Consider the following 19,876-nt stretch of genomic DNA (forward strand, 5'->3'; position numbering starts at 1 on the left):
TCTGTGGACTGTACAGCTGAAAGCCTCTCCTATTTCTCTCTTACTGTTCTCTGCTGGAGGAAATGCCCATAAATGAGAAGAGCTCTTCTTAGGTTCGCTTTGTTAATTTTCATTTCCTGAGGAAATTTAATTCATCATTGATGGAAATAACCTCTTGTTCAAATAATAAAAAGGCCAAAGATGATACTGTGTTCATGATTTTATGTTGTTTTTTGTGCTGCACTGGGAAGATAACTGAATGCTATGTGAAGTAAAGGTCAGCTTTCCTTATCATTTGTGTAGCTGTCTTTCCCAAACAAGAGTTGGCACATTCTTTTCTGTGTTTCGATGAATGATTTGTCTGGTTAGGTGCTCAGTCATACTCCAATTCCTGACACTGTCAGGCATCTCCAGGTCAGAGCACACCAGCCTTTGAATAGTACTAATGGTCAGGGGTTGGAGTCTTTTCCTGGGGGCCAGGTCTGGAGATGCAGAAGGAGGATAAGAGAAAGGAGAGATTCATGTCTGGGCAGAAGGATGGTGATGCTTTTGCCTTAGCTTCCTTGAGAGCTGTACCCTAGCGGTGGTTGTGGGTAGCTGGTCTGTGGAAGGGAGGGAAGGGGTACTTCAGAAAGCACTTACAGGTTGGGGCACATTGGTGCTGACTGCTCTTTAACTTTGCTTTCTTTCTTCTTTCTTTCTTTCTTTCTTTCTTTCTTTCTTTCTTTCTCCCTTTCTCTTTCTTCTTCCCCCTTCCTTCTTTCCTTCCTTGTTTTCTTTCTCTCTTTCTTTCTTTCTTTCTTTCTTTCTTTCTTTCTTTCTTCTTTCTTCTTTCTTTCTGTGTGTTTGTGCGTGCATGCCTGTGAAATCTTGGCTTTGGCTGGAATTTCATTCAGATTTCCTCTCACATTACTGTTATTGCCCATTTCCCCAATATATAGAAAGGTTTAGGGGGATCTTAGTCCATGTCTCGGGCATCTCTGCCCACTCCACAGTGGGCAGTCTTGCATCCAGGAATATTCAAACACAGTTTTTAGACTGCCTTGACTTGTCATTCTGGCCATACAATGCAACATCTCTCAAAGAAGTCACAACTTTCTAGTCCCAAATGATCACAGTTGACAAAGAAGATATTTGGGGAATCTGAAATATGCCAAATGTCAGGGGTTAGCAGTGGGCAAGACCCTTTCCTGAGGATCTTGGCACACTGCACAACTCTCGCTGTCCATTTCTGTTTGCCGCACGCCATTTCACTGGCTGAGGCTTCAGGTCATTGTTGCATAGTGAGCACTTGATGGATTCATGGTGGGCTATTTCATTTCTGACAGTGACTTATCTTATCCTCTAGGCTTTTTACCACTCACAGGGATAGGTGGTGAGGCTGATGTTACAAGCTGAGACGTGGACATGCTCATCTCCCCTTCCTTTTTTGTCTTCATTCGTTATTGACCATTGCTTGCATGTCAGGCATTCAGTCAAGTTAGAAAAATGATATATTGTTGGTGGGATTGCAAATTAGTGCAACCACTTTGGAAAACAGTATGGAGAATCCTCAGAAGAATGGGAACACACCTACCATTTGATCCAGCAATACCACTGTTGGGTATCTACCCAAAAGAAAAGAAACCAAACTACCAAACTAATGCATGTGTATCTATGTTCATAGCTGCACAATTCACCATAGCCAAACTATGGAACCAGCCAAGATGTCCATCAACAGATGAATGGATTACAAAACTGTGGGATATGTACACAATGGAATTTTACTCAGCCATCAAAAAAAACTCAATTACATCATTTTCAGGGAAATGGATGGAACTGGAGGACATTATGCTAAGTGAGATTAGTCAGGCACAAAAAATAAGAAATCAGATGCTTTCCCTAATATGTGAAAGTTAGGGAGAAAAGAGGAGCAAACAAGTCAACCTAAAGGATGAGAAATGAGGGGGGAAGAGGAAAATCTATAAAGCTCACAATGTACTTAAACATATCGAAGTCAATCACTAAGCCAAGCAAGGGAGGGAGGGATGGGGAGGGAATGGGGTGGGATTTGGGTAGAGGTCAAATCAGCGATGAGTACATGTTTATACACACAAGTTTTTTTACCCCAATAAGTTGTATGAATATAATGCACCAATAAAAAAAAACCATAAAAAATGATATATTACCTGATTTCAAATATATTTTAGGCTAGTGGAAAGTTGAAAGGAAGCAAAGACTACGTGGTCTGAGTCTACATGGGCAGCCATGAGAACCTTTCCATGACCTAGTGGGTCCCATGAGAACCTTTCCATGACCTCGTGGATAGAGCTTCCTTGAGACCTTTGCCCCTAAACTCCTGAATGTGGTGAAGAGGAATGAGGGTAACTGTGCAGTTGTGAAGGAATTAACAAGTTCTGGACTTGCCTTTCTCCATTTGTGCAGAGTGGAGATGTCTGCCCAGAGGCTAATTTCTAACAGAACCTCTCAACCATCTGCAGCTAATTCTGATTACACCTGGGAATATGAGTATTATGAGATCGGACCTGTTTCCTTTGAAGGACTGAAGGCTCATAAATGTAAGTCTTACACAATTCCCCATTGTGAGCACACTGTATACTTGTATTAATCTGTGAAATTCTCAGTGATCACTCTTCCCAAACATTCTGTCTTCTACCTCTGAAACCCCATTAAATACCCACACACGGGCTGATTGCTCAAAGGTGGTATGCGGGGGGCCTCAGAGATTCCAATTTGTGGAAGACTTAAAAGATTTCTTTAGTTGGGGATTGTAAATCAGTGTCAATCTCAAACTTTTTTGGTGTGTGTGGTACTGGGGATGGAACCCTTCTAACTCCGAGCTACACTTTCAGAATATTTTATATTTTTATTTGGAAACAAGGTCTCTTAAGCCAGCAAGGCTGGCTTCGAACCTGTGTGATCCTCCTGTCTGTGCCTCCCAAGCACGGGGATTACAAGCGTGCGCCACCACGCTGGGCGTTGGTGTGTGTTTTTGAAGGCATTAACTATTCTAGTTCCCCCAAACAATGGGTGTTTGAACAACCGAAAATGTGTACAAAACTAGAATCTGGAACTATTATTTGAAGATTTTTTTTTGTAACACATAGTCAACGGCATCCTTTAAACCCAACTGGTTCTCTGGATCCGTGAGAGCAGTCTCCATGTGTTCATGGTGACAGACAGAAATAGCCTGCTCTCATTCCTAACTCCATGTCGTAGGCATGAATTGGGTTTCATGTTATTGGAGCAATTAATGATCCGGCACAAAGCAAGGAAATGTAATTCTGTGAAAGGGGACTGCTCAGCTCTCATCATAACAGAATGCTGACTAGCTAGCGTGAAATGCCTTGTTTTGTTAAGTGCAGTTGATGTAATAGCTGGGAACTGCTGCCCACTCCCAGATCCTGTTTTGCTCGCCCTATGAGCATCCCTGAGGTGCTCATTTGTTTCACCGAATGTTGGAAGCACTGCAAAAACGTTGGTTCTTGTCTGGTTCAGACTCAATGTGACACACTGGGACGTACAAGAGAGATTAGAATAAGAGGCACAAATATAAGAAAGGAAATGTTTTTCTTCCTTTACTTATCTTCTGGCCACTTCTACTCTAACCTGTCTCAGCATTTGTGAGCCCTTCAACCCATCTGATGCTATAGGAGGACTTTTTATATTATATAATAAAAATATAATATAAAAGGACTTTTTAGAAAAGTCATTAACTAAATCATACATCCTTTACCCCTAGTAATAATTAAATGCTTTTGCTCATTTCTTTATTGACATTTGCTCAGTATTCATGGAAGGGGAGGCAGTACACAAATCCATTAGAGGACGCTGTCACGGGTTATCCAGTGAAGGCTCTTGTGGTCTGAATGTTCAGCTGCTTCTTAAATTCACTTAAATTCTATAATCTGTTGTTTTTCTGGGATAACCTTTAAGTAAGGACACTTACTTGTTATAAATTATAGTGAGAATCAAAACGACTGGGCAAATTGCCATTTAATTCCCTGTAATGTGAGCTCTTTCACTGCTTTGTTTTTGTGTCAGTTTGTCTCTTTTCCTTAGTTTAAGGGGCACAGAAGACAGGCCTGCTGCTCTAATTTTGGTTGGCATTTTTCCAACGAAAACTGAGGAAACCGTTTTTGAGCATATTATATTCTAGAAATGTTTGTAACCTGAAAAACATCCTACAAAATATAGGCAGAGACATTACATGTTTACTTGGCTAACTATACCATTAATGAAGATTGTTTTGGTTTTACCATTCACATCATGAAGTGATGCCCAAGTAAGTACTCACAGTTCTCATATAAAAGACTTAAAGAAAAGGCTCTTAGCATCAGGAACTTGATAATATGATACAGAAAAAAATGAAGAATAAACAACTGACCTAGATATACAGGAAAGAGAAATGCTTAAATCAACTATTGCAAGGTGCACATTGGTATAGTCTCTTTCATTTTAAAAAGATGTGACTTGGACCTTCGAGTATGACGTGTCATTTTGCCAAAGAAAATAAAAAGTAGTTAAGTGAAAAGAATACAAGCAGAATACAAGGGAAGTAGTTTTTGAAGACAGGAATGATTATAACATTTACTTTCATTTATTCTACCTGTACCATGGCAACAATAGGTACATCTTTAGTTAGAGTAAACGCCTCTGCCTACTGAAAATAAGATTCCTACTTTTAAGTAACATTTTATCTGAGAAACAACCTCTAATGGTCTTTTTTTTTTTTTTTTTTTTTGGTTTTTTGGTGGTACTGGAGGTGAAACCCAGAGACTTTCTACCTCCGGGCTATACTCCCAGACCTATTTATTTTATTTGGAAACAGGGTCTCACTAAGTTGCTGAGAGCCTCACTAAGTAGCTGAGGCTGGCTTCGAACCTGCGCAATCCTCCTGTCTCAGCCTCCCAAGTGCAAGGATTACAAGCGTGCGCCACCACGCCCAGCTCTAATGGTCGTTTTGATTCTCCTTTGGTCCTCAGACTTTTTGTTATTGTTACTGTTGGATTGTTTTGTTTTGTTTTGGGATTGAATCCAAGGCCTCTTACAAGCTAGGCAAGCATTCTATCACTGAGCTACAGCCCCATTCAACTGTCCTGGATTTCAAATCTGGCATTAAACATTCTGATGCATCAGAAATAGACATATATCTATGAGCCAGGCATAGTGGGCATGCTTGTAATCCCAGCATTTTGGAGGCTGAGACAGAAAGTTCATGGTTCGAGGATAGCCTCAGCTACTACTTAGTGAGGCCCTTTGCAACTCAGTGAGACCCTGTTTCTAAATAAAGAATAAGAAATAGGGCAGGGGGTGTAGGTCAGAGGTAGAGTGCCCCTGGGCTCCATCCCTAGTACCACAAAAAAAAAAAGGGAAAAAAAAAGAAACAGACATATATCTGATATACATTTGGTGCCAGCAGAGTGGAAATTCGTCCTTTCTTCAGCATCTGAGCACCTGTTAGGTACAGCATTATTTTAAGCACTGAGGATACAAGCGGAAACTGAAGAGATAAACATAGCACCTCTTACAGTTTGTAGTCTAGTGAGAGAGACAGGCAACAGATAAACTAAGTAAATAAGTTATGCTGGATGATGACAAACAAAGACAGAGAAGGGAGAGAGGGGTGTGGTGGTAAATGTAAGACAGGGTGGCCAGGGAAGGCCTCACCAAAAGGAAGAAATTTGACGAAAGACTTGAAGGAAGTATGAGATTGAACCATAAATATGTGAGGGAAGAACATTCCAGAGAAGACTCTATGGCAAGAGTGAACCGGAACATGCAGGAAACAGCAGGAAAGCTAGCAAGTGCCCTAGGGGTAAGAGACCGGGCAGCAGGAGATGGGGCTCGAGGGGTCCTGGGGCCCCGGCATGGCGGCCTTAGAGGTCATGCTAAGAACTCTGGCTTTTACTCTGAGAAGTCATTTGAAGGTTTGAAGCAGCTTAGGTTTCAACAATATTCCTCTGCAGCTGGGAAATGAAAGAGATGAGAAGCAGAGACCAGTCAGGATGCTATTGCCATTGTTCAGACAGCTGGTGATGGTGGCGTGGACCAGGGTGCAGGGAGTAGAGTGGTGAGAAGTGAATACATTCTTGATTTATTATTATTATTATTTTTTTGGTGGTACTGGGGCTCCTGGAAGCCCTTATACCTCCGGGCTACACTCCCAGACCTATTTTTACATTTTTATTTGGAAACAGGGTCTCCTAAGCCAGCACGCGTGGCTGGCTTCGAACCTGCGCGATCCTCCTGTCTCTGCCTCCCAAGCACAGGGATTACAAGTATGCACCACCACGCCCAGCCATTCTTGATATTTTTAAAAGATGGCTTGGACAGGATTTATCAGTGGATTAGCAATGGTTGTAAGAGAAAGAGAAGAGTCAAGAATGCTCTGAAGATTTGTGATCAGAGTAACTGGCAGTCCAGAATTGCCATTAACTAGAGGGGAAGTGCGAGGGAGACCGAGAGGAGCTTCGGGGTTTGAGTTTTGGACCTGTTGAGTGAAGACACCTATCAGACATCCAAGAGGACATGGGGGAGAGCAATGTGAGGTACAGTGTAAATCCATCAGCATGAAAATGGCCAGGTTAAGGAAAACCGTTGCATTATCACATTCCATTTGGAATTCCCCTCAGTGATTTGTTCTACCCCCAGTCCTTGGGAGGCGGAGACAGGAGGATCATAGGTTCAAGGCCAGCCTCAGCAATTTAGTGAGATTCTGTTTCAAAATGAAAAAATAAAGTAAGGCAGGGTATATCTCAGAGGTAGGATGACCTGCATTCACTCCCCAGTACTATAAGGAAACCACAACAACAACAAGGCAGAATTTTGTTTGAAGGGGAATGTGAATAAGAAGAGCTGCTTAGAGCATACTGTCATGTATGTGACATATGGTCATGGGAAACATACATGTCACATTATGAAGGAGACATTTAGAGATGCTCTTGGGTTGGGGGGATTCCTAGAATCTAACCACGACCCCATTCTCCTCCCTCCACTCATACCACATGTATACCCCTATGACTTCTCTGATGGCTGTGAACTTCCCACGCCCTGAATTATTGCTGCTTTATGATTGGCTCCCTGGGGCACAGGAGGGGGAGGGGAGGAGACTGGGCCGGGTTAAAGGCACCCAGCCCCTCCTCCACCTCTGCCCAACCCTTGGCTAGGGAAGTGCAGGCCTGCTGGGGATCAGTCTACCATTTGCACGTGAAGGTTGTACTTATGGGAACAATTTCCTAGTGAGCAGATTTGGAAAGTATCAATCACGATAACAAGACTAAATTATAGATGGAGAACTTAAATAGGGCATGGTATGTAATTTTAGAATTCGCTTTTGTCATGCAGCAGTTGATAAAGTACAGTGTATAGAACTGTTACTTGTACAATATTCCTACACAGTCTATGCCCAGATCATTGAGATTTTATTGTCCTATGTTAGTTGTACTTACGTACATGTTGTTGGTACCTGTCCTGATGTCTTTTTTTCTTTTTATGCCTTGTTTCTACTATGTTAAAAGGCAAATTAAGCCAGGCATGGTGGTGCATGCTTGTAATCCCAGCATTCAGGAGGCTGAGACAGGAGAATCATGGTTCACAGCCAGCCTCAGCTACTTAGTAAGGCCTTTTGCAACTCAGTGAGACCCTGTTTCAGAATAAAGAATAAAAACTAGGGCTGGGGGTTTGGCTCAGAGGTAGAATTCCCCTGGGTTCCACCCCCAGTACCACACACACACACACACAAAAGCAAAGTCTAAAGAAATTGCTATTTCTTTGACACGATTAAAACACTAGGAATGATATGGTAGCTTTATATCTAGAATGCTGAATAGGCATTGTTAACTGCTAAGCAGTAGTATATGTAGTATGAAAGGATGAATTGTGCAGAATAAGTTGTTAATATGATTTTCTTCACTTTAAAAAAGGTATATATAAAATTTAGAAATCTGTGTATATATATATACAATTTAAGTAGAATAATGTTCTGCATTTAAGCACATTCATTGAATAAGCTCCAGTCATTTATTTTTTCAAAATGTTAATCAAACCACTGTATTCTCACATAGATAAAAATCTTACTACAGGTCAGAAAATACAGAATGATTCAACTCTGTTGCATTCCATATTTGAGACCCGTGTGTATAAGTGTGGGGCTCTGTAAATAATGTAGTCTAATCACTGTGTCTTGAAGGCATACACAAATACTCCTGACTTAAGATGGGGTGACATCCAATTAAACCCATTATACGTCAGTATGAGAGATGAGAGGGTGTGCAGCATTCGGCTAGCCTACAAAAGGTCAAAATTCAAAACTCAATACATGGTTTCCACTGAATGCATATTGCCTTGACACCTTCATAACATGGAAAACTCACACATCAGAGATTGTCTCTACTTGTGTCCATGACTCAAGATAGGCCGAGGAAAGCCCTGTTTAGAGAACAAAGACAAAAATGCCATGGGCTTCAAAGGAGGGAGAGAACCCATCAGTTAGGGAAATAAGTCAAGGCTTTGTGAAGGACATGGGTCCAAGGATGGACTTCTAAGGATAGGTAGACTTTCATCATCTCCAAGTCGGCCAAAATTGTTCTAGCTGGGTCGAGGTAAGAACTCTATAAAAGTGTGGGTGTGAGGACCTGTGGCTAAGAGCTAAGGTTAATACAGGGCACAATGTTCCCTAGTTGTATTGGAAACAAATGAGATTTAAAGTAGGGGCAAATTGGGAGGAAAGGATGGGAAGTCTAAGGACAGCGGTACGCGTGGGATGCCTTCTTGTCAGGTGTCAGACGTTGTATAAAGTGCTCCCCATGGGGACACGCTTTCAATCTGGGAAAGTAGGTCGCTCTATTTTTGCTGAGGCATCCTTCATCAAAGCGCTGGACCATTGGAGCCACGAGGAAGCCAGGTTGTACAGAGATGAAGCACGAGGAAAGGTACAAAGCCGGGCGAGCACTCAGGGGGCTGTGTATTTGTTCTTCTCAAGACATGATGTGAAGCTGAATTATTCCAGCCTGGGCATGAGTGGAAACATACAATAAGGGTGGTTGCAGTCAATTAGTTTTAAACTTGCAGTTTCTGCAAACATTTTTTTTTTTCTAACTCAAGAAAGTAAAGTAGAATCTAGATACATTGAGTTACGTCTTAGGTTCTTTCTTCACTGAGATACGAAAACTCAGGGTCCCGGAGGCCAAAGTGTCCTCGTGTCACCTGGGACAGAAACCTGGAGGTGACTGCTCCCTCTCTTGTTGTGACACAGGCTCTCTGACGGCCTCACCAAGCTGAAGCTGGCTTTCAACCTAGATCCTCCAGTCCAGCCTCCCAGGTACTGGGATTACAGGTGTGGACCGCCAAACCCAGCTCTTTATTTTCTATATCGAGATTGTTAACTTCCTGTCATGTTTCATGTACCAAGGCACCTTCTGAAAGCTCGGATTTCTTGAATGTTTACATTTTAAACTCTGTGGAATACTAACCTCAGCATTAACTGTCTTGCAGATTCCATTGTGATTGGATTTTGGGTGGGCCTTGCGGTCTTTGTGATTTTCATGTTCTTTGTGCTGACCTTGCTGACCAAGACAGGCGCCCCACACCAAGAGTAAGTCTGGGCTATTCTTGCATGTCTGTTTGTCTCTTATACCCACAGGGAACCAAAGAAGCAAAAACTAGCACTCACGGCTGGGATTGCTTCCAGTAGATGGAGAGGAGGAACTGGTTATGGATTTGCTCCCTGACCCCAGGTGCTGTAAGGCGCGATCCCCCTACCCCGACCCCTGGCCCTTGGCCTCTTGCTGCCTTTGTGAAATTGAATTTCTTTCCTGCAATCTTTCTTCTGATCCAGGCCTCACTTTTATATTAAAATATTGATCAATTATGATATGTTTTCTACTTATTTTGAAAAGGATTTAGATGACTTGCCAGATTAAAAGCAGTGAAAAATCTGGGCAGAGTGCACATGTTTGTAATCTTAATACTTGGGAGACCAAGACAGGAGGATCTCAAGTTCAAGGATAACCTCAGCAACATAGCAAGACTCTCAGAAATCTAATGATACTCTGTTTAAAAACAAAAAATTGAAAAGAGCTGGGGGTGTAGATGAGAGGTAGAATATCACTGGGTTCAATCTCTAGTACCATAAAAATATTTTTAAAAGCAGGGAAAAAAGACAAAGACAAAAACAAGATGAAAGCTACTTTTAAAAAATTACATCAAAGCCGGGCGTGGTGGCGCGTGCTTCCCTGCGCTTGGGAGGCGGAGACAGGAGGATCGGGCAGGTTCGAAGCCAGCCTCGCTGGCTTAAGAGACCCTGTTTCCAAATAAAAATATAAAAAATAGGTCTGGGAGTGTAGCCCGGAGGTAGAAGGGCTTCCAGGAATCCCAGTACCACACACACAAAAAAAAATTACATCAAAGAGCAGAAAAATAGTTGTTCCTAGGTTTCTTACTTGTTGAGAATAGTCAGAGTTCAACACTGAGTTTCCTTGAAAATAGGATCAAAAGGGAAATACTGTGTGTCATATCATTCTCATAACATGGTAAAGAACATGAGGGTTGGGCTCTGCGCTTATGGAGGAAATTACTACATGGGTTTATAAAAGATGCTTAAAGGATACTGAATAACATCAGAAAATATTTGTTCAATTATATGTGTCAAAGACCTTATTAGTCGATCCCACCAAGCAGCAGATGGTCTACTCAAACTGGTAATTAAGAGAGCTTTTGATAAAGGGGCCATTTCCAAGTCCACAGCTGAGGGGGATGGGCAGGGCCCCAGGGCTCCAACACCAAGCCATCACCACCACTTCTAGATCTCAGAGGCAGAGCAGGGACCGGGACTGGAAACCTGGGCTGAGGGAACTAGCTGGTCCCATGTGGCCTCTCCAGGAAAGAGCCGCAGAATCATGACCAAGACCTCACTCTACTCCCTCCTGGGCATCTTTTGCTGTTGCTCCCTGTTGGCTGAACACAACCAGCAGTCAGAGGCTCCTTCAGAGGCCACTCTCCCAGAGCACAGAGCAGGATGGGGGAGAGGGGAGGAGACCTGGGCGAGTACATGGAAGGAATATCTCACGCATCCTAGAGTGTTTGGATTCAGTATTCCACCCAGCCTGGCAGCAGCACTCGGTCACGACTGGATCTTGTCCGCCAGTCCCTGGCATCTGTTGTTTGTTTTGATTATTTCTTCAGCCTGTGCATGAGTGGTAACAAATGGCTGGGCAAAGGGAACAGTTCTGCCTATCCCTGGACTATCCCCAGACATTAGGGGCTGGAAAAACCCTTCAAATACAAGCATTTTAAATGAAAGGAAAATACCATTTGGGGGAAACATAAGGAGACATATGGCTGAGAATCTCTAACAGATGCTAAAAAGACGCAAACTCTCCCCTCTTTCTCCATGCCTTCAAACACATCTATGCATCCATTGCTTCTAATGCATGCATCTAGTCCGGGGAATGTAGAAATATAGTGTGCTTTTCAAGAGTAATAGGAGAAGCTGAAAACAAACTCAGATTAGGGCATATTTTATAGGGGTAGCCAGGAAATAAGAATAGCTTATTAGCTTTCTTTTCCTTAAAGGGACAGTTGCATTTTTGCAGGATTATTGAGATGGATTTATGTGCTATAGGAGTCAGGTGACTTTATGCATGCAGGCACCTTTGAACAAATAGAATGTGACTTCCTGTGATGTCAACTTAGTTTTATGTGTCATCTTGGCTAGGCCATGGTATCTGGGTATTTGGTCAAGTACTACTCTCGGTGTTTCTGTGAAGGTATTTCTTAGATGAGGTTAACATTTAAATCAGTAGACTTTGAGGTAAGCATATTGTCCTCATAAGCATAATGTGGGTGAACCTCATCCACTTAGTTGAAGGCCTTAACAGAAGAAGTCTGACTTCCCCAAATAAGGAATTCTTCTAGCAGACTAGAAGCTACAGGATTTCCCTGGTCTCCAGCCTTCTGGTCTACTCTGAAGATTTTAAACTTGCCAGCTTCCACATGAGCTAGCACTTTAAGATCAATCTCTCTTTACACACACACACACACACACACACACACACACACACACACACACAGTTCTCTGGGGACCCCAGGTAGCCTTTTCTTTGCCAGTTCAGTTTTACCAGAAGATGATCTCTTTCATGACAGTTCTGATCAATGTTCAGTCACGAATAGGGCTCAGTGTAACACCTACAAGCTTCTAACAAGGCAAAAAAGGAACTTTTTTTGGTACTGGGGATCAAACCCAGGAGTATTCTACCTCCAAGATATACTCTAGGTATAGAACCACCTTCTTCTTTTTTATTTTTATTTTTTATTTTGAAACAGGGTCTCGTTAAGTTGTGGAGGGCCTCACTAAGTTTCTGAGGCTGGCTGTGAACCTGCACTCCTCCTATCTTGACCTCCCAAATACTGGGATCACAGGCATACACCACCACACCTGGCAACTTTTTACTTTTACTAAAATAAGGGATCATCCCCAGGGCCACGTTTTAAATGCCTCTGTACACAGTCTGAGGCAGTGTAGGAAACGGCATGGGAGGAAATGTGTAATGGATGGGTAAGTTATGAGGCCTTAGCTCCTCCAATCTCAGTAGAACACAGCAAAGGTTTATCCTTCCTCAAACTTCATGGCTGCCGGGGCCGGCGAGGGGAAGATAGAAGCTTCCCACTTATAACTGCACTGTCTTCACCCTCAGCATCCTGGCTGCTGGGACAGGAGAACACCTGCGGATCTCAGCCAGCCGACCAGTTCTTCCGCCTACACACACCACTTCCTCCCACAGCTAATTGGTCAGAACTAGCCACCCGACCTGCCTGGGGCCTGGAAGGGCAGTCCTGCGTTGAGCTTAGAAAGAAAAAAAGAACGCCAGGAAAATAGGGAAGGACTGTTGTAAAGCTGACATCACCTCTCTTAAAAGCTCTCAGGTCTATGAAGCAGCTTTGATGGGGATGATTTTTCCCATAGAATATCTGCTGCTGGGTGAGAGAAAAGAACACGGGTCTTTTCTCAATGCTTTATGGACAGTGAGGAAGAAGAACCATTTCCTCCTGCTTTTTGAGGAGCCATTTACTCTGAACACTGTCTTGTCAGAGCATTACAGCCCCATTATCATAAATCTGCCAGGCAGAGAGTGATGGGGAGGCTCGGGTTACATCGTTTATGTTGAATATTTTGGAGTTCTTAAAAAAAAGGTCGCGCCTCAGTCATCATACACCTCAGGTGTCCTCCTGTTGTAGCCTCTGCCAAGTGCCCTCACCCGGGTAGGGGAGTTTTTTATTTAGGGTTGAATGAGGATTGCTCCTGACCTTGTAAAACTAGAAATCTCGTTTTACCTCCAAGTGTAATTTGCCTGACTATGGTACTCACTACAAGGTGAGTACATGCAACTAGAGTGTATAACAGGAACATGTCAGTGGTTAAAATCTTTAATGACCATGGCCCGGTGACTAGCTGGAAAAGTACAGATGTAGTGAATGGTTGCAAGGAAGTCCTGTATCCCAAGATGTCTACAGCATTATCAACAGGTAGGAAATATGACTACTTCATGTATCTGGTTCCATCTATGAAACTTCCTTTCTTCAGGAGTCGTTTCTGGTTTTTTTTTTTTTTTTTTTTTACTTTTTTATATACTGGGGGTTGGACTTAGGAACATTTTACCTCCAAGCAAAATCTCCAGCCCTTTTTACTTTGAAACAGGGTCTAAGTCGATGAGGGTCTCAGCTGCTGAGGCCAGCCTCATACCCACAATCCTCCTGTCTCAACTCCACAAGTGCTGAGATTACAGGCACATACCACCGTACCTACCACACTTGGCCAGGCATTACTTTTTTTTTTTGTGGCACATTATAATTGTACATGACAGTGAGAGTGAGAGTGATATATTCATACATGCACATAACATTATGTGGTCTGTTCAGGAGTTACTTTGTGCCAGCTAAGCGTGGTGGCACGTGCTTGTAATCCGAGCATTTGGGAAGCTGAGACAGGAGAATCACCTTTTTATTTGTTCTGTTTTTATATTTTTAATTTTATTGGTGCACTATAGTCTCACATCATAATGTGGATCATGTTGACAATGGCATGTATTCACACAGCACTTGGTGCCCTTCTCCCCCACTTCCCCTTGTCTCTCCCTCCCAATATTGAGTGTCCAGGTTAACAATGTTATATTCACATGTATACACATACTTGAATGTAGCTTTTCCATTAATTAACCTCAGCCTTCTTCCTCCACTATCCCTCCTTTCTGGTTTTGCTGAGGTTTCCCCTGCATTATCTGGAGTCCCTCTGGTATCCCTATTACTCCCTAACTTGAGTATATTAAAGAAAACATGTCCCTTCTCTTTCTGTGCTTGGCTAATTTCACTTAACACAATGTTCTCCAGGTCTTTCCATCTTCTTGCAAAAGATATGATTTTGTTCTTCTTTATTGCTGAGTAGAATTCCATTGTGTGCATTTCCCATAATTTTGCAATCCATTCATCTGTTGATGGAGACCTGGGTTGGTTCCATATTTTGGCTATTGCAAATTGTACTGCTATGAACATGTCTCACCAAGTGGCTAAAGGTCTTACTAAGTTGCTGAGGCTGGAGCCTGCAACCCTCCTGTCTCAGCCTCTCAAATACTGGGATTACAGGCATGCGCCATTGTGCCCAGGCAGGCGTTACTTTTAATTCCCCACCAGTGAGGAGGTGTTTACTGAGTGTACAGTACAGCGTGCTCAGAACTGTGCTGCGGGCAATTCTGAGATGGTAGAATCTTCCCTGCCCTGTATAGACTAACACATCCCTGGTGAGTCAGCACTACCATTGGAAGCAACCAGAAAATAGTTCCACACAAAGGTTTGGTCAGCACTTCTGTTAGGGTTCATGACATGGAATAAAGCCCTTGCCATAGGCTCTGGCTCCATAAATGTTGGTGGTTATTATTATCTTCTCCAAGAAACCTTCACTCTTTAAAAGGCCCCTGGAAGTGTGGAAATGCCAGATGTTCCCAGGCCGATTTGCACACCATTTTCATGAGTGGGTGAGCACAGTCCTCAGCATACAAAAACTCAACATAACAGCAAGCACTTTGTAAACACTATCATAAATCTGGAAAATCCCTAGGGAGTAACTCTGAGCATCACCTGTGTTGTCCCTCTGCAGGTGGAGGTGAGAAGGGTCTGTCCTCCTGACTTTACTGGTCTTCCTCTCACTGAAAGACAAATTGGGCGTGGCTGTGCCATTCATAGAAGTCAGGGCTTTGGATAAGTGTGCAGATATAGCTGTTCAGTACACAGTATTTCCTATAGCACTCATCGAGGTCTAAGTACTACTAGGTCTTTTGAGGGATACAGAGGCAAGCAAATTACACACATCAGTATATAGGAGAGAAAACACACAAATGGCCACCCAAGTACTGGGATTACAGGTGTGCCCCACCACACCCAGCCTTCTTTTCTGTTTTCTTTTTGTGATACTGGGGATTGAAGCCAAGGGCATTCTGCCTTCAAGCTATATATACTCCAGCTTGCGTATGTATGTATGTATGCATGTATATATGTATGTATATATGTATGTATGAACTGGGGATTGAACCCAGAGGCATTCTATCTCTGATCCACACCACATCCCCAGACCTATTATTTATTTATTTATTTATTTATTTATTTATTTATTTATTTATTTATTTTGCGGTACTGGGATTTGAACCTGGGGATATTCTACCTCTGAGCTACACCCCCAGCTGTATTTTTAATTCTTTACTTTGAAACAGGATCTCACTAAGTTGAGGAGGACCTCGCTAAGAAGCTGAGGCTGGTCATAGACCTGCGATCCTCCTGCCTCAGCCTTGCAAGTACTGAGATTACGAGCGTGTGCCGCCACACCTGGCGTGTATTTTATTTTAAAATAGAATCTCACTAGGTTGCTGAGAGTCTCGCTAAAGGGCTGCTGATGCTGTCCTTGAACCTGTGGTCCTCCTGTCTCAGTCTCCCAAGTACTGGATTACAGGTATGTGCCACCATGTGCAGATTTATTTTTATTTATTTATTTATTTATTTATTTATTTATTTATTTACTTATTTATTTATTTTTGCAGTACTGGGATGGAACCCAGAGACATTCTACCTCCAAGCTATACGCCCAGCCTTATTTTTTATTCTTTATTTTGAACACTAAGTAGCTGAGGCTAACTGCGAACTGTGATCTCCTGTCTTTTTTATTTTTCCAGTGGTACTGGGAATGAAACACAGGGTCTTTCTAGGTTGCTGAGCATCTCAGTACATTACTGAGGCTGTCCTCAAACCTGCAATCCTCCCATCTCAGTCGGCTGAGTACTGGGATCATATTTTTTTTAATGGTAGTTATCACATGGCATCAATTAATAACTCAGTCGACATCTTTGTTTCTCATGCTTTCAAGATTTCGTTTGTGGAATATTGTGGCTTCTGCTTTTAACTATAATTTTAGTAAAGGTGGACTTTAGGGTGTTTAGGCCATGAACTAAATTTTCTCAGAGCCAAAGCTCTGGAATGACAGCTTGACTTAATCACTTTCAACTGCTCCAACAGACACGGGTGAGCATTATTTGTTCTATGTGCCCCTGAATTTGAGGGGACAAGGCTGCAGCCAGCCTTCTCCTCTCTGTCCTGAGACCATGTGTCCCTTGGAGAGGTAACCAGGCTCCCACAAGCACGTGTTCTGTGAGACTATACAGATGTCCTACCAATGATGCATATGCTTCTTTCCTAAAACCTGAAGGCAATATCTAGCTGCTAACTCCCTGCTGCCTATTTAGTGAGGCTACTTTGATATTTACTGCATTACATATTTAAGAATATCTTCAGATATGGAATCATAAAGGCCAGATTGCTTTAAGACTGTGTTCCTCTAAAGTATAATGTTTTTGCTGCCTTGAGGCCATCTTTACCAATAAATGGCATCTCCAAGGGGCTTTAATTTCTTTTTTATTATTATTATTTTTATTAAACATTTTTTATTGAACATAAATGGTATACATTTAAACTATATTTGGTGCCCTCTCCCCCCCCGCCCCTGTTTTCCCTTCCCCCCTCCCACCAATGGTTGTCCAGGTTAACCATGTCATATTCATAATTTTACACATATTCAGATGTAGACCCTCATTAATCAAGATCAGCCTTCCTCCTCTCCTATCTTTCCATTCAAACTTTGCTGATATTTCCCGTCCATTATCTGGAGTCCCACTGGTATCCTCTGTGTTTCCTAGTTTGGGCATATTAGAGGAAACATACGTACCTTCTCCTTCTGTGCTTGGCTGATCTCACTTAACATAATGTTCTCCAAGGCTTTCCGTCTTTTTGCAAATGATATATAATTTTACTTGCTCTGCCCTGGGGAGGGCAGAGCTCCCTCAGCCCTTGGTCTTTGCACCTTAGCGCTCCAGCAAGGCTGTTTCATGGGCCAGTTCTGAATTCTGAGGCAGTGTTGGCTGTGTAAGGAAGGGCCGTTGCACACAGCTGGGTTCTGGCTCTCCCTTCACGCTTAGCTGGTGCCCTGGGCATGCAGAAAGGCCATTTCTCAGAGCTGCTTGGCCTGGAAACTGGAAATGGTGTGAATCTGAGAAATCTTCATCACAACCTTTTTAAGCGCTGTAAACCCCTCTTTCTTCTGGGTGACATTTTAGCTAATTAAGACATAGGATGCTGGCACACTCATCCCTTTTTTCAAGTATCTTTTAAACCCAAGGGAAGTAAGTTGAAGGAAAAGTCATTTACTGAAAGGCAAAGAAGACCACTTACATTTGCATTAAAGCACATATTCATTCTTAAGTGATCTATGAATTCAAAATTCATGACACAGTGAATCTTGTACTCTTAACTTCTCAACATATTTGTTAACTAGGCTTGTAACTGACAACAACAAAAAAGCCTTCAGGCTACTGGGAATTCCTTGTCTGATGTTGTTACCCAGGAAGTCATAAGAGGAAAACATGGACCCAATATGAAGTCCCTCAGCTAGCTGGATTGCAAGGCTTCAAGCATTGCTGACCTCTGAAATCCAGGTGGTTCTTGATAATTTGGAGGTTAGTGAGATAGAGAGACACACACAGAGATCAGATTTTCTTGCATGTAAATCCTCTCTGCCTCATAAGGATTTGGTCATAAGCACTTTGTCCTGAGTGTTGGGGTTGGAAGAAAGAATTTAAAAGCTGGAATTACAAAGCAGATGTGGTGGTACATGCTTGTAATCCAGTATTTAAGAGGTTGAAACAGGAGCATTGCAGGTTCAAGGTCAACCTCAGCAACTTAGCAAGGCCCTCAGCAACTTAGTGGGACCCTATTTCAAGATAAAAAAATAAAAATAAATAAAAAATAGAGCTGGGAGGTAGAATGCTTCTAAGTTTAATATTTTAATATTCTCTCTCTTTCTCTCTCTCTTCTCTCTCTCTCTCTCTCTCTCTCTCTCTCTCTCTCTCTCTCTCTCTCTCTCTCTGTCTTCCTCCCTCTCTCCACATCCAGTTGTGGATGCCATTCTTGTCCTATACATCTGGAAAGGATGGTGATAAAGGTGATAAAGGAGGCCAGGCATCAGGTTTCCCCTGCACGCCCATGGACTTGTGGGACTGAGAGTTGTTTTATATTCATCATTCACACCTTCATTACTATTTATTGCCAATTTCCTCCACACTAAATGAAACCAGGGGTTAGACACTTGGGTTTTATTGCCACTCTTATCTGGTTGTGTACTTCAAGTGGGCAACTTGGCAGCTCTTTGCCTTATAAAATGAGTGTGACAATTCTTTCCCTAAGTGACTGTGCTGGTCGGTTTTGAGAATCAAGTGAGATTAATAGATATTATAGTGCTTTGGCATATTTTCAATGCATCTCCATGAGGTAGTATTGCTGTCATTCAGGCCAGCATGAGCTAGGGCCATGGTTTTAAACTTCAGTATAGTACTGACCTTTGGGGATTCTATGAACGTATTTACCAGTGAGCCTATGTGCAGCAACCTTGAGGATTGGAAACTCAGGAGTTAGCAGTGTAAGAAGCAGTGTAAGAAGCAGAAGACCTAAGAACCCACTGAGATTCATTGGCGTGTGTGCAGAATATGGGGGAGGTCCTCCTCAAGCTGTCTTCAGGATGACCCAGGGGCTCCCATCTTGACGCTTGTTTCCCTCGGGTTTATCTGTTTGTCTGCATACACTTAAAGGGACACACAGTAGGTCCTTAGTGAAAATATACAGGCCTTCCTTACATGAAGAAAACCATGACCCTGAAATAAAGTCTTTTCTTTTCTGTTTGCACATAGCAATGCAGAGTCTTCAGAGAAGAGATTCAGAATGAACAGCTTCGTGTCTGACTTTGGTAAACCTCTGGAGCCAGACAAGGTGTTTTGCCGCCAGATCAATGAGGAGTCCAGGTCCCTTTTTCACTGCTACATCAGTGAAGTGGAACACTTGGACAGGGCCAAGGCGTGTCACCAGACCACAGCCGTGGACAGCGATGTCCAGCTCCAGGAAGCCATCAGAAGCAGCGGGCAGCCGGAGGAAGAGCTGAACAGGCTCATGAAGTTTGACATCCCCAACTTTGTGAACACGGATCAGAGTTCCTCTTTTGGGGAAGATGATCTTCTGATTTCGGAACCACCTATTCTTCTAGAAAATAAGCCAGTTTCCCAGAGTTCACGCAAAGACCTGGGTTGAGAAACATGCTGTCTTCCTGATGGTGTTGGTTCTGTCTTTGTATGGCAAGAAATCTCCATCCACCAAAACTAACTGTGTGTGTGTGTGTGTGTGTGTGTGTGTGTGTGAGAGAGAGAGAGAGAGAGAGAGAGAGAGAGAGAGAGAGAGAGAGAGAGGGAGGGAGAGGGACCCCTCAGAAGAAAGCTGATTAAGCTGAAGTGCTTTTTTAACACAGTTGTGGACTTTTGGG

The 19,876-nt window shown here is 42.8% G+C and overlaps 1 protein-coding gene across 1 annotated transcript; it reads left to right on the forward strand.

The window, feature by feature from the left end:
* Positions 1 to 2,410: 2,410 nt before the first annotated feature.
* MRAP2 (melanocortin 2 receptor accessory protein 2) lies at positions 2,411 to 19,647 on the forward strand (the record flags this gene model as incomplete). Its single annotated transcript, XM_080700083.1, has 3 exons — positions 2,411 to 2,537; positions 9,475 to 9,574; positions 19,254 to 19,647. 3 exons carry the CDS (start codon positions 2,411 to 2,413, stop codon positions 19,645 to 19,647), a joined length of 621 nt encoding a protein of 206 aa, XP_080556209.1.
* Between the last annotated feature and the right edge of the window lie 229 nt (positions 19,648 to 19,876).

This window comes from Muscardinus avellanarius, assembly GCF_963383645.1.
Source record: "Muscardinus avellanarius genome assembly, chromosome: 8".
Lineage (NCBI taxonomy): Eukaryota > Metazoa > Chordata > Mammalia > Rodentia > Gliridae > Muscardinus > Muscardinus avellanarius.